At 46.8% G+C, this 14,070-nt stretch overlaps 4 protein-coding genes across 7 annotated transcripts in view; 2 read left to right on the top strand and 2 right to left on the bottom strand.

The window, feature by feature from the left end:
- Positions 1-2,016, bottom strand: part of SPAG9 (sperm associated antigen 9) — a 58,094-nt gene extending 56,078 nt beyond the window's left edge. Inside the window, exon 1 of one of the 3 annotated variants that reach the window (XM_014255838.2) lies at positions 1,651-2,016. In XM_014255838.2, coding sequence (XP_014111313.2) covers positions 1,651-1,956 — 306 coding nt within the window. In that variant the 5' untranslated portion in view covers positions 1,957-2,016. Of the gene's footprint in view, positions 1-120; positions 204-1,650 lie in introns of those variants that run through there. The other 2 variants (XM_005526715.3, XM_014255839.2) reach the window with 2 other exon arrangements.
- A 4,419-nt stretch (positions 2,017-6,435) lies between these two features.
- LOC102109256 (nucleoside diphosphate kinase-like) lies at positions 6,436-10,352 on the top strand. 2 transcript variants are annotated; one of them, XM_088065522.1, is made up of 6 exons: positions 6,436-6,657; positions 6,943-7,047; positions 7,191-7,323; positions 7,849-7,950; positions 8,557-8,669; positions 9,003-10,352. In XM_088065522.1, exons 3-6 carry the CDS (start codon positions 7,195-7,197, stop codon positions 9,118-9,120), a joined length of 462 nt encoding a protein of 153 aa, XP_087921648.1. In that variant the 5' UTR covers positions 6,436-6,657; positions 6,943-7,047; positions 7,191-7,194; the 3' UTR covers positions 9,121-10,352. The 2 variants fall into 2 exon arrangements, with proteins under 2 accessions (XP_087921648.1, XP_005526770.1); XM_005526713.3 differs by lacking the exon at positions 6,943-7,047.
- A 970-nt stretch (positions 10,353-11,322) lies between these two features.
- Positions 11,323-14,049, top strand: LOC102109073 (nucleoside diphosphate kinase). The gene is made up of 5 exons (XM_005526712.3): positions 11,323-11,555; positions 11,749-11,881; positions 12,454-12,555; positions 13,256-13,368; positions 13,813-14,049. The coding sequence occupies exons 2-5, from the start codon at positions 11,753-11,755 to the stop codon at positions 13,928-13,930; spliced, it is 462 nt and encodes a 153-aa protein (XP_005526769.1). The 5' UTR covers positions 11,323-11,555; positions 11,749-11,752; the 3' UTR covers positions 13,931-14,049.
- The window catches only part of MBTD1 (mbt domain containing 1), a 38,080-nt gene continuing 35,926 nt past the window's right edge, over positions 11,917-14,070 (bottom strand). Inside the window, exon 17 of the transcript XR_015774345.1 lies at positions 11,917-12,233. The gene's annotated coding sequence lies outside the window, so the exon portion shown is untranslated. The remainder of the gene's footprint in view (positions 12,234-14,070) is intronic.

The following is a 14,070-nucleotide window of genomic DNA, read 5'->3' as shown; positions in this document are numbered from 1 at the left end:
AATTCAATAATCATTCCTAACACATGTGCCTCTCCTGAACACACCAGGCTGTAAATAACACTTCCACACCTGTACAGCACAATGACCTCAGCACATCACAGAAATGACCTTTGTGCTTACCATGAAAATACAGTCTTTGGTCTAACTGCACTTTGGAAAGGATAAGCCAGCTGTCTTGCAGCATGAGCACTAGTTCTTCAACTGCATAAGGCCTGTCCCCTCAAGTTAATTTATCATGACACACAGAAATGGAGATGGCAGTGAAGGCCACTGCCAATACAAGCACACACAGTTCCTGAAAAGCTACAACAACATAATTAACCCCATGTTCTCTTTCATCACATTGGTATGGTTTCTGTCCTGCTGCCCAAGGCCTGTTTTATTCAATCTGGCCAATGTGCTTCAAGCCTGATGGATTTTCTCATAAATTATTTCAGAACGTATTTATTAATCCCTTCCTATTACTCTCAATAGAAAAGTATTTTCTAAAAGACCCTTTTACATCAGCTTGAGTCAGAAAGTGTAGCAACTCCAGTCCCCTGACTGGAGTCCATAAGGTATCATAAATTCACCACGTTTGACAAGGAAGATGAATGATCTATCAGTCCAAGACTTTGGGGGGAGGGGAGAGGCAACAACATTATTCATACCACAGCACTTCATAACAAACTGAGTCCTTGAATAACCTGCAGAAAACATTTTGCACTCACTTTTACCAGAAACAAACAAATATTTTTATAGGATAATGTTTTGTTTTTTTTTTTAAATTAAGCTTTCACTGTCAATGTTGTGTTCACCCTAATGCAGTTGTCCTTCTGATTTTTGGAAAATTTAGAAGGCAAGCACAACCAGAGAGATTAGCACAGGACAAGGGGTCTGGAAATAGACTTGTAAGATGGCTTGTTCTATTACAGATAATGCTGCCAATCCAATTTCCTCAGGAGTTTGGCAGGACAATGAGCCAGAGGAAGTTGTCCTGCACAGCTGCTTCCTATTGTATTGCTTTATAATATCACATTAGATGATATATTTATAATATCACATAAGCTTGCCTCACAAGCTTATTTATGCCGAAGTGATTATTGGTACAAAAACTGAAAAAAAAAATCTAACATCCCAAATCAGAGTCGATGTCACTGGAGAGTCCACACCACCTGTTGCTGCTTGAAGCTTTATGCAGCAACTCAGAAGGGCTTCAGCATACACACTGTGTATTTCATTGGTTTTTGCAAGGCGTTGTCACTATTTTTGCGAAAATGGCCAACCCGCCTCGCCGCATCCCGCGGGGCCGTGACAGCGCAGCCAGCGCACGGTTCCATGTTTGCTCGGCTCCCCTCCCGGCAGCGCAGCGCTCCGGGGGTTACCGGGGATCCCTCCGGGATGAGCGGCGCAGGGCACCCCGCGCACACGGAGCCGTGCGGACGGGCACCGCTGCGGCCGAGCCGCACGGACCGGGAGGGACTCCCCGCCTCCTCATCTTCCTGCCGAGCCGCGTCGCGACCGCCACTCGTCACCGGCGGCTCCGGCCCCGCGCCCGGACGGGGCACAGCCGGTTCTCGCTCTCGGCGTCGCCCGCTCTGCCCCGGGCAGGCCCAGCGCGAGAGGTGCGGCCGCCCCCCCGGAGCCGCCCCGGCCCAGGGCCGCGCTCACCTCCTCGGCCTGTTTGCGCAGCGCCTTCTCCCGCTCGTACTGCGTGAGCAGCTGCTCGTTGTCGTCCCGCAGCAGCTCCAGCTCCACGCTGGTCTCCTGGCTGTGCGCGCACACCGAGTCCAGGTTCTCCAACACGGCCACCACCAGCGGCATCAGCTCGGCCACCACCTCCTCGTCGTAGCGCCCGATGAGCCGCTCGAACTCGCGGTAGATGGAGCCCGCCAGCCCCGACACCCGCTCCGACATCATGGCGGGGCCGGGTCCGCCGGGATCCTCCTGGTACACCACGCCGTCCGCCAGCTCCATGGCGGCGGCGGGGAGCTGCGCGGAGCCTGGCGGGGCCCGGCGGGCGCTGCTCGGAGCGGCTCCCGGCGGCGGCTGCGGAGCCTCGGCGGGGCCGGGCAGGGAGCGGCGCGCGCCTCTGACCTCACCCGCCGCGCCGGGCGGGGCCTGCCGGGACGGCGGCGTGGGGCGGGGCCACGGACGTGAAGTGGCGCGGGGGGTGTGGTCTGCGCGGTGATGTCATCGAGGGGCGGGGCCTGTGTGACGTTATGGCGGCGGGCCGCGGTCGGGGAAAGCGCGTTCGGCGGGAGCCGGGGGACAGCAGGAAGGGCCGGGACACGTCAGGGGACACAGAATCATCGAATCGTCAAGGCTGGAAGAGACCTTTAAAAGGGCAACAAGACTGGGGAAGTGTGTGGAGCACATTTCCTGTGAGAAGTGGCCGAGGGAGCTGGGGAGACCTCAGCCTGGAGAAAAGATCTTTCTCTACATAGGATCTATATATCTCCTATCCCTACAACTCCTCCTGTCAGGAGGGTACAGCCAGGTGAGGCTGCTCCCAGGGAACAGTGACAGGACACAGCAGCCTCTGCCAGGACTTGACAGTGCTTTTAGTGAAGAAAACTTTCCTGATATCCACTCTAACCTCCTCTGGTGCAGCCTCTATCATAGAACTCAAACTTGGGAAAGTCTGTATTTTTCATTAGGTAATATCACATGTACAGCTGAGGAACCCGGTGGCTCAGCAGCGTTCTAGGAACAAAGAAATTAAAATGTGCTTTAAAAAAGGCAGAAAGCTCAAGAAGTGGTGGGATTTTAATGGTGGTGATTGCATTCAGCTCCACTGGAGAGCAGCAGAGGCTTAATTTTCTCTTTATTTGGACTTGTTCTAAGGCAATGTACTGCAGATGTTCTGGAGCCTCACCCTTTTCCAGGGCAGCCTGGATCAGTCCATGGCAGATGGTGGGGCTGTGCTTCCACCCCTGGGGCAGTCGGTTCCAGGTGTACTGCACTCCCCTCCAGGTGAAGGCAAACTGAGGCCTGCATTCTGCTGCCAGGGGAATGGAGAAAAATACATTAGCAATGTCAATAGTGGTGTACCACTTCGCTGCCTTGGACTCCAGCTCGTACTGGAGCTCCAGCATGTCCGGCACGGCAGCGCCCAGAGGTGGAGTCACTTCATTCAATGCATGATAGTCCACAGTCAATCTCTATTCTCTGTCAGACTTGTGCACAGGCCAGATGGGGCTGTTGAAGGGTGAGGGGGCCTTGCTGACCACCCCTTGGTTCTCCAGATCACGGATCATCTTGTGTGATGTCATCTTGATTCATCCGAAACTGCCAGTGGTGCACTGTTGAGGTGGCACCTGGGACACGTTTTTCCTCCACCTTTAGGAGTCCAACTGCAGAAGGACTCTCTGACAGTCTGAGCAAGGTGTCCAACTGCCTAATCCACTCTGCCTTCGCAGCAACTATTCCAAAAGCCCACCTGAGTCCTTTTGGGTCTTTGAAATAGCCGTTCTAGAGAAAATCTATGGCCAGAATATAAAGGGCCTCTGGACTAGTCACAATATAACACTTTGGCCACTCCTTCCCAATCAAGCTCACTTCAGCATTCCAACAGGGTCAGCTTCTGCAATCCCCCTATCACCCCAGCACTAGAAACAAGTTCTGCCGATACTGGGGAGGATGAAACAGGGAAACCTTATGAATATGATTGTTTAGCAAAAGATTCTGACAGATGAAACCTAGAATTGAAATAGAAATGAAAGCTAGCTTTGAGCCATAGGATACTGAGTGCTGATGACTATATAACCAAAGAACAATAGCCTAGCCAGCTAAAGGAGAATCTCTGTTGATTGAACGATACCCTTCTTCTGACAGAGAATCCAAAGGTCAAGCAGCAAGAGAAGAATTTGGAAGGTAGCTTTTAGAGTTTAAAATGTAACACTGTGTGGTAATGTAGTAGTTCTTACAGGCTGTATGTAAATCCTATAGAATGTGTGTCATGTATTGGTTGGTTGGGAATTAGAATATTCACCATAGAAAAAGATATAATGTATTGTAACAAGAACTTCACTTTTAACTCTTAGCTCTTAACTTCTGCACCTCTCATAAACTCTCTCCCCCCTCTCTTAACCTGCTCCCTTAATCCCTGCTCTTGCTCTTACTCTCTTACTTAACTTCTTACAGTCTCTTACCCTCTCCTCTCCTACTCTATCCTACCTTCTTCCCCCATGCTCCCCGACTCCCCTCTCATCTCTCTCTCCTTCTCTGATCACGTGTATGCTGTGGCTGGCAGGGGAAACGGATTCCTTCCTCCCTCTGCCTAAATAATAAACTGCTTATACCTGAACAGCTTGACCCTGGAAAAGTCTCAACACGAGTGTGTTTTTTACATCTATATGACCCAACATGTTCTGATGGGATTAACATGCACTGTGTACCAGTATTGACCAAAGCTTCATATTTCTGTGCTTTTGATGTGCCAGGCCATTGGATCCACACAGTCCAAGAGACAATTCTCCCACGCCTCTACCTCTACCAGAGGCAGCCCTCCCCTCCAAGTAAATTGATTTGCAATTTACCAGGGAAGAAAACCAGCCCTTGCTTCGCTCTGGGATTAGAAGAGTTTAACTGGGACTTTACCCAGAGGAAGAAATGTTTGTGAAAGCTTAATTCTACAGTAGTTTATACCTTAAAGTACAACAGAAATTAAGATAAATGAAGAGCAGGATATCCTGGAGCAACAAAAGGATGTGAGGACTCTGGTTACAAGAAACAAGAGAGACACGGCACAAAATGAGTTTTGATGAGAACCCCAAATATTCTGGGTGATACAGGCAGAGGCTGTGAGCTGAGACCAGCATAAAGCTGGGGCCAAACCAGCAAAGCTGGAGCTGTTAAATGCTACTGAAGTCTGGAGACATTCACAGTCAGTCCCTTGTCTCAGACCTGTTTTAAAAATGTCTACTGGTTGTAAGTTATATGGAAATGTAGTTTGAGCTCAGCAATTACACTTAGTTCACTCACTAGGAACTTTGAAAGTGTTTACTTCTCTCCCATAATCAGTCCATTTTTCAGAAATTATTTGTCTAGACTCTCTACTTCATCACATATTAGATAAGCATGTAACTTCCAATGTAATTGAGTGATCTTGGTAGAATTTGCAACCAGCAAAAGCTCATTTATGTAGTAACAACTTGCTCTGCTAATCATGGATTAATCTCAAAAGTGACAAAGTTGACCCTTATTTAATGAGGTTAAAAGACTTGGCAAAGATCACAGAGGAGACCTATGGTAAAGCTGGAAGTCAAGCTTGTCCACCTTAGGGCAAGTCCTAAGCTTTAATCATTAAATTATGTAGATTTAACAAGGCTGTAAATAGATGTCCTATTGCTGCTTTAAACTTAATATTTTTATAAACATCCTGTTTATAGAGACCTTTCTTCTATTTTTATGTATTGTTTTGCCATACTGAAGATTACAGAGTTTGTTTAAGTAGTATGAAACATCTTAAATAAATGTGTATCACAGCAAAAGAATAAATTGGATTGACATTGTCAGGAGAATACTCAGAAACTCTAAATCCAAAATAACCTCAAGAAGGACTTGCTAGAATATATGATGCTGTGATTTTTAAAGTATAATTTATTAAGTCAGAGATCTTAAGAGAAAGACCCTGAATGCAATAAAGCAGGTTGTTTAAATAGATGTTGAAGCCAGATCTAGAGTCTCCCAACAGAACTAAAAGTATCACATGGGTGTGTGATGGATTGTGGTGAAGAGAAGGGATCCCAAATAAGGAAATCCATGTTATCAAAAAGCTGAACCTTTACCTGTCAAGCAGCAATGTCCTACCCAGAGGGAAGCAAAATCATTGTTTTGCTTTCGAGAACAGCCAGAAAGTGGAGCCCAGGAAGTTAATCTCAGTTTGGAAACAAAAACAGGACAATCATGGATTTCCATCCAGATTCTTTATCCTCAATTCTCTCCAAGGCAATAAAATGCTCAAGGCAATGCAGCTCAGTGGTAAAGGGTTGAACGGTCTTTTGACTCAAAGAGCTAATACAGTATAACCAGAAAAAAACAAACAAAATTAATTACCTCCTTTAAAGAGGAAATACAAGCAGAACTGTACGATAACGAGATTTTTATTAAAATAACGCTATGTGCCTTTTGTTAAATAAAAACGGGGATCCAGCGGGCAAGACTGAAACGCTGGAAGGGCTGAGTACGGCACCGCCGCTCTAAGGGAAGAGGCACTTGGTGGGTGCCGGTGTGACCCGGGCGGGGCTGGGGAGGGGGATGGATGGCGGATCCCGCCCCGGGAGCGGGGCTGGGGAGGGGGATGGATGGCGGATCCCGCCCCGGGAGCGGGGCTGGGGAAGGGGATGGATGGCGGATCCCGCCCCGGGAGCGGGGCTGGGGGCGGGAGCGGCTCTCTCTGCAGGCTGAGGCCGCGCTGTCACCACGGCAGCTGCCGGGCGGGCGGGGGATGGACAGACGGCTAAGCCGGGCGGAGACCCGCGGTGACACGGCCGGACAGAGCCACCGGCGCGGGACACGGATTGCCGGAGCTACCGGGGAAACAAGAGGGCCACGGGCTGTGAGAGACACCTGGGGAACAGCGGGGTAGACTGGCTGCGAGACCCACCGAGGCCACCAGCGGGGGACACCGTTTGCCACAGCCACCGGGCCACCCGCGGGGGACAAAGCTTCAAGGTTTGCCACAACCACCAGGCCACCAGCGGGTTAGGCGGGTTGCTGGGCAGCGGGGAAGGGTCCCCCTGTCCCCGGGCAGTGTCACCGCAGGCAGCGGAGCCTCCCCGCAGCCCCCGCGTCCCTCACCTGCTCGCTCAGATGTGCACGGGCACACGCGGGGCTCGAAGCCCATCTGGTCCTGCTGGTTTCCAGGTGAAAACTCTGCTAGTGGATTTATTTATTAATTTATTGCACGGCACAGGAAAATGGATCTGTGGTGATCGTGACCTTTTTTTTTCTGTTCAGAGCTTTTCTGATTTCGGTATTCGCTGATTGTTCCTGCACTTGGCACCGTTTCACTGCTTCAAACTCACTCCCGCAGCACTCGGAAAAACCTGTGCGCAGTCACTGGTTAGTCCAAACGTTGGAGACCATGAATTACTGACCTTCAGAAGCAGCCAATCTAATTCCACTGATAGCAGACAGGGCTGGGATGGACTGGGATCATGTTATTCCGGACCTGGAGTAACAAATTTTATTCTCTCCCTCCTCAGGACCATGGCTGCCATCGACGAGCGTACCTTCATTGCCATCAAGCCCGACGGGGTCCAGAGGGGACTGGTGGGGGAGATCATCAAACGCTTTGAGAGGAAAGGATTCAAACTGGTAGCCATGAAGTTAATACATGTAAGCTCTCCTCAACGGCTGTGCCTTTTTTTTAATATCAGCTGTAGCCTTCAAATAGAGCAGCATGCTATAACAACAAATGTGGCATCTGTAACATTTAAAACTGAAATTTTGAGAAGTTGTACTTGGGATGTTTTTGGAAAAGTTCCAATTCCCAGCTCTGGCTAACTGCTTTAGACGTGCTAAGCATACTAATTTTAGTAACCTGATGTCCTTAGTCTGAAGAGAATATTCTTTCAGGTGCACTCTATGCCTAATAAATATCTTTGAGTATCTTTCACAAATCCCAGGTCACATAAACTGCCTGTATTTGCAACAGAAACTTCTCTAAGTTTAGTTGTGGTTAAACCAAACAGTTCAAATTCATATTGACCAAAAATTTTCCTAGGAAGCTTCTAGAAATACTGAATTTTGAAGTGCGTGCAAGTTTCAGGATTACCAGAGCCCTGTGGTTAATCTCTGTGATTTCAGTATGCTCTTAAGTTCTTACTGTAAGCTTTTTTCTCTGTCTGGTTTTTAACCCAGGCCTCTGAGGACCTTCTGAGGGAACACTACATCGACCTCAAGGACCGGCCATTCTATGATGGCCTGGTGCAGTACATGCACTCGGGACCTATTGTAGCCATGGTGAGTTCCTGGCAAGGAAAACCACACTGCTTGATTGTCTTCCCTGTGATGAAATTGTGTCAACTGTTGAATTCTAGTTTATTTTTAAAAGGATTTAAAAATATGGATTCAAATAATATGATTAGGAAGGTGTGCTTTTTCTTTAATTTTTTCTCATAATCTTTCTCTCCTTTGAGTCAGTTTGTTGAGGAAGAGGGGAGGGGCAAAAGGGAATCAAAACCAGGATCCTGAGAAAAGGAAAACCCCACTCTGAAATGCCATGTAGTAAGCAAGCTGAAAAAGGATGGTGGAATATTTTAACTCTATTTCTCTTTTTCTCCTTGATAATGTATTTGTGAAATAGTTGAGGTCTAGCTTTCTCATGAGCAGACAGCTGTGTGAGACTGTTTGACATACTGAGATGGAAAATTGTTCTCTCCCCAACCTGAGTGAGGAAGGGGATTGTACAGAATCTGACAAAAAACTTGGAGATAAAATATGCCTTGCTGTGACAAATATTCAGATGTTGATTTGTGCCATGATGGACAGCCCTGTGTTCTTGTGGATGGTATAATTTATCTGCTGCTAAAATTTAATAATCTGAATGGATTTTTTTTATTCCTTAAGGTGTGGGAAGGTCTTAATGTCATTAAGACTGGAAGAGTAATGCTGGGCGAAACCAATCCATTTGATTCCAAGCCTGGCACTATTCGTGGGGACTTCTGTGTCCAAGTTGGAAGGTAAATTTTAAAACTTTTGGTATCATCCAAAGGTACTAAATGCCAAGTGTTACGTCATGATACCTGCAGGAACTGTGCTCCATCCTTCTCTGTCTTACACACAGAGCTGCCATTCCCTGTGCCCATGTCATATTAGAATCTAAGGATGGGGATCAAGTCATGGTTGTCCCCATTGGCAAAAATGAGGAGTAAAGCTGGCACTGCCTATGCTGTGTCTTTTTCTACTTTACTGTTAGTTAAAGCTCCTGTCCATAACAGGAACAACTTCAAAACAAGAAGCTTACTTTAATTTAAGAATTCTCTTACTCTTTTTTTCACCTTTTCTTTTCCTAGGAACATCATTCATGGCAGTGATTCTGTGGAAAGTGCTGAGACTGAGATAAATTTATGGTTCACTCCTGAAGAACTAGTTGATTACAGAAGCTGTGCTCATGAGTGGACATATGATTAACACCCACACTGAATCTTCTTATATCCCCATGTCCATGAGCAGCTGCCAGCCTCTAGCTATTCCAAAGAATTCCCTGGTAGAAACCTCAGAAAACAGTGAGATTGCTCTGTTGTGGATGTTAAATAGTCAGTGCTTGCTGCTCCTTTGATCTAAAAGCTGTCAAGTTACAGATGGAATTGCACATTTTAAAAGCTGTTTCTGGGATTGAGAGATATGAGGTGAAAACACAAAGCAGATAACAGACATATTTTTCTGAAGCACTTTATAGTTATAGAGAGTATTTTGGTAAACATAAAAACAAATGGATAAATTATTTTTTTGTAAATAAATGTGCAAATGGCTCAGAGTCAGAGGCTAACTTTGCTAAAATATTAGAGGACAACTGATGGTATGTAAATGCTTTGATAATATGTCCAAAATGCTGAGCATTTACTTAATATCAAGTCAAGTGTGTCCCCATTCCTAAAACAGCTGCAGAAAAAAGCCCATTTCTCTCCCCAGAACATGCTGTGACCATAGAGAGTTCAGTTCTGGCTTAAATGACAACTGGCCTCCACACTGACACTGTTTCAACTTGTTCTTTTTTTCAATCCACATGGGATTTATTTAGCATTTTAAGGAAAGATTAACTAGCCAGGCTTTATGAAATGTCCTTTTATGTGAAAAGCAGATTAATGTGAGGATGGATGAGGGAGATTCTACCTTCAGTCACTTCAGTGCAGCAGCTCTCTGACATTGCACAAAGCCATAAGTGGTGTTTGTTTTGCCAGCTGAACAGGTGATAATTTAGCTTGATTCTCATTAGTGACCTTTCTTAGTAGCTAGGACTACAAAGCAAATGGTCCTTGGATAAGTTGTTTCAGAAATGACTTCAGCACTATAGTTTTGTATTTATTTAATGATGTAAAGAAGTACAGTCATAATAATGCAGAAAGTGTTTCAGTTTCAACAGCAAAAGTTGTATTGGATGAGGAAGTTGGGATTGATATTAGGTATTTATTTCCCTGCAACATCTTATTCACTAAGAGCAAGAGTTTAATGGAATCAGTTTCTCAAGCTCCATGATCTTTTCCCCAACACTGAGTTCTTCTATCTGAATACTGAACTATGCAATGAATGTTGAATTGAAGGCTTATGATACGTTATAGTGATATCAAGCTCCTAAAAAGAGATGGCACAAAAGAAAACAATATTTGTTGTTTCTTAAGTGAAATAAAATTATATTTAAAATATTTTGTCTTATATTTAGTTAATGAGTATAGGGAGGGGGGACAAATTCTCTAACTGTGAAGCTGTAGATGAGGCTGTAAGCTTCTCTTTTGAAAATATTCAGTGTTATAGAACATAAATCATTAGGTCAAAAGAAGTTGGAGGAAAGGGAATATGTGACAAACCTGAGCATGAGAATAGTAGTCTCCAGTTTAATCTTTGCTTGAAAGGTTACTTGAGACTTCTTGATTCTACAAAACAGAGAAATATGGTTTATCTGGAGGTGTGGGGGCTGTCAGAAAGCTGCTGATTAGTGTTTCTAATGTGTTGAGACTGGGAAGACACAGAGGCCAGCATTCATTCATGGCTGAGGTGCCTGCGCAGGTCCAGAGTGAAACCTCTCATTGACGCTGTGAAGCCTGACTAACTGGCCCCTCAATAAGAGACAACACAAAGACTGCAGATATGTTTGATAAATCAGTGATATAATTCGATATCATTGGTATCCCACCCACAGTGACAACTTGCTCAGGAAAAGATGCTCTATCAACTAGGAAAGGGCCAAGTAGTAAGCATCATAAAAAATAACAACACACTCCGTGCTTCATGTTGTGACACGGCTTCAGGGACTGTGAGGTTTTGACACTTGGCAGTTTCATCTTCCCAATAAAATTACCGATAATGTTCCTGGGTTACGGATCCCACATAGCTCTTCTGTGATAAATAAGCTTTCGAGGAGATGTAGCCGTGCTGTGCGGTCCAGCCGGGGTGGCAGGACCAACCCTCAGGCCGCGGGAATTCCTGAAAGCACCCAACCCAGCAAAAAAATGAGTAAAAAGTTCTTTAGCTGTATTAAATATCCGCAGTCTTTCCAGTGACTTAAAGGCTTAAACCACAGTTGCTGCGTCTGTGAATTAATAACCCTCAAAGAGGCGGAGGCGACAGGTGCGGCCGGGCCTGGCCAAGTGCCGCCCCTCAGCCGCCGGGCCTGGCCGAGTGCCGCCGCTCGGCCTCCGGGTCCGGCAGCGGCCGCAATCCGGTCCGGTCCCGTCCCATCTCATCCAAACCCGGTCCCGCTCGGTCCTGGCGATCCCACCCCCGAAGCGTCACAGGCCCGGCTCCTCCTATGCGCGGGGCGGGGGATCCGCCGTCCGCCCGCCTCCTCCTGTGCCTCTTCCTCCGGCGGCAGCGGCGCGGGCGGTAGCTGCAGCGGCAGCTCTGCATAGGTGAGGGCGGGCTCCGCGCTCCAGGGGCATGGGGGGTGCAGGCGGGGGGCCCGGCGGGGTTCGGCGGGGCCTGGACGGGCTCGGTGGGGCCGGGGGAACATTCTGTGGCGGTGCCGCGTGGCAGGGAGGTGCCGCTATGGCCGCCGCCGACCTTGAGGCCGCGCGTCCCCTCACGCGGCGCTCCCGCCCGCAGCGCTATGGCGGGGAATGGCGAGCGCACCTTCATCGCCATCAAGCCCGACGGCGTCCAGCGCGGGCTGGTCGGGGAGATCATCAAGCGCTTCGAGCAGAAAGGGTTCCGGCTCGTGGCCATGAAGTTCGTGCACGTGAGTGCCCGCGCCTATCCCCAGACCCCGTCCCTGCCCTATCCCCAGACCCTGTCCCTGCCTTGCCCCCAAACCCCGTCCCTGCCCTGCCCGAGGTGCACTCACCACACCCCACGGAGAATCTCCCCTTGCGGCTTCTCCTGCGGCAGAATGTGGATCTGATGGCGGATGTGCTGGAGCGTTCGTCAGGCCCGGCTTCCTGCCCGGCACATGGCTTTCCCTCTTAACAAAAAAAACGAATTTTGCTGCAGAGATTTAATGCAGCCCAACTGAGCTGGAATGGCCTTGACTGAAAGGTTGCATGGGGTAACATCACCTCGGGATGCCGTACTCTGCTTATCGCCGAAGATAACTGCAGTGTAAAAAAATCATATTTACAATTCCCAGCACTGCCAGAAAGAACTCCTTTAATGTTACAGCAGGAGCTCCCACTGATACCCATAATAGTACTGCAGCATTGTTGGTAATATTAATTATTACTGGATCTAATTACTAACGCCATAGTCTTACACCAGTAACACCTTTTGTTTGATGATATTCAGGAAATTTTATTTAAATTTGCCCTTTTAAAGGCCTCTGAAGAACTTCTCAAACAACATTACATTGACCTGAAAGACCGCCCCTTCTTCTCTGGTTTGGTTAAATACATGAACTCTGGACCTATTGTGGCCATGGTAAGTGGCTTAATTTTAGTTTACTTTCTTGAATATATTTGTCTTGCTCTGGAAATTATTAAAACTATTCAGAGATAGTATTGCAGAAACATTTTTTTCAAACTACCTAGTTCTGATGTAGCAAAAGAAAAAATTAAAACTGTGAAATTACTATATAATAAGAAAAGTGCACATATAAAATGGGTATTAAAATGCCTAATACATAAATGAATAAAGCAAAATCCCTGAAAGCAAATCTGAACCAAAATCTTTGTTTTGGGCAAAAAAAGGTCAGGCTCTCTGACACAAGAACCCAACTTCTGTGTCATTCATTCTTAGAATCCCCCCAAAACAAGGTACTTGCTCTAATAGCATCTACTGCTGTGATGATGAACTAGGAGAGGACACCCAGCAGGCTGTCTCTGTTCCACCAAAACACCAAGGGCTGGGAATTGGCTTTGTATATTAACTGTGAGGCTTGGTAAAGTATCTCCTTCATTGCAGTAACAATGTTGATAGTTCTTTTTACAATTACTTTCAGTTCAGATGTTTTTTTTCCCTTGTCACCTTTACAGGCCTAAGAGAGAGAGAATCTAGGCAAGGTTGATATCTTTCATGGTAGAGCCTTTGTTTCTTTGCAAAGTATGGTAGAGCAAAGATGACTTCTCAGTATTTTGCGTAAGTACAGGCTTACCGGAATTTTTGTGTTTTTTACCTTAAGGTATGGGAAGGACTCAATGTGGTTAAAACTGGGAGAGTAATGCTGGGGGAAACCAATCCTGCAGACTCCAAGCCCGGCACCATCCGTGGTGACTTCTGCATTCAAGTGGGAAGGTTTGTGCTCTGTCTGTTAATTAATACTAAAACTCAACAACTCCTACTCATTGTTTACTTGCCAACACAAAAACTAGTGACAGTCTTTTATTCTAGAAGGCCAGAATTGGTGGTAGAGACCTTAGTCTGATGGTGTTTCTGTTTGCAGGTCACAGTGCATAGCTTCTGCTTAGGAAAGTGGTACAAAGCTGATTTATTTGCAGTCCAACTCCTCCCCAGAGCAGCATGTAAGCTCAGGCAGGGGCTGGTGTAGAACAGTAGCTCAAGAGTGACCCTGATAGGCATAATTAGCTCTTTGGGAGGGGTGGGGGTGTTGGAACACTCCACCTAAAATAACAGCAATAGTCTCCCCACTCTAGATGCTTCATCCAAGTTTTTGCAAATTGAGAACACAGCTGCTGAAAGTGTATTTTTATAGGGAACAATGTTTGTTTCCTTCCACAGGAACATCATCCATGGCAGCGACTCAGTGGAGAGTGCACAGAAAGAGATCAACCTGTGGTTCAAACCCACAGAGCTCATCGACTTCAAGCCCTGTGCACATGACTGGATCTATGAGTGATGGGTTCCCACAGGGATTTGTGCCTTCTAACACCTCATCTCATTCCAGCTGCTGCCCTGGGAGCAAACACAGTTATCTTATTGCTAAAACTGACTGTCAAATAAATGGGTGTGAACTAATTCCTTGTGGTGGATTCACTT

Source organism: Pseudopodoces humilis, chromosome 21, assembly GCF_049639895.1.
Source record: "Pseudopodoces humilis isolate 2021_Gansu_Grassland_sample_001 chromosome 21, ASM4963989v1, whole genome shotgun sequence".
In the NCBI taxonomy this organism is placed as follows: Eukaryota; Metazoa; Chordata; class Aves; order Passeriformes; family Paridae; genus Pseudopodoces; species Pseudopodoces humilis.
Note: the sequence above shows the minus strand (reverse complement) of the source record. Positions and strands in the feature narration are given on the sequence as shown.

Bases quoted from the DNA above. Each gene is read 5' to 3' on its own strand.
- LOC102109256 (XM_005526713.3), top strand. From the start codon at position 7,195: ATGGCTGCCATCGACGAGCGTACCTTCATTGCCATCAAGCCCGACGGG. The intron at 7,951-8,556 runs GTGAGTTCCTGG...TTATTCCTTAAG, and splicing joins CGGGACCTATTGTAGCCATG to GTGTGGGAAGGTCTTAATGT. The intron at 8,670-9,002 runs GTAAATTTTAAA...TTCTTTTCCTAG, and splicing joins TTCTGTGTCCAAGTTGGAAG to GAACATCATTCATGGCAGTG.
- LOC102109073 (XM_005526712.3), top strand. From the start codon at position 11,753: ATGGCGGGGAATGGCGAGCGCACCTTCATCGCCATCAAGCCCGACGGC. The intron at 12,556-13,255 runs GTAAGTGGCTTA...TTTTACCTTAAG, and splicing joins CTGGACCTATTGTGGCCATG to GTATGGGAAGGACTCAATGT. The intron at 13,369-13,812 runs GTTTGTGCTCTG...TTCCTTCCACAG, and splicing joins TTCTGCATTCAAGTGGGAAG to GAACATCATCCATGGCAGCG.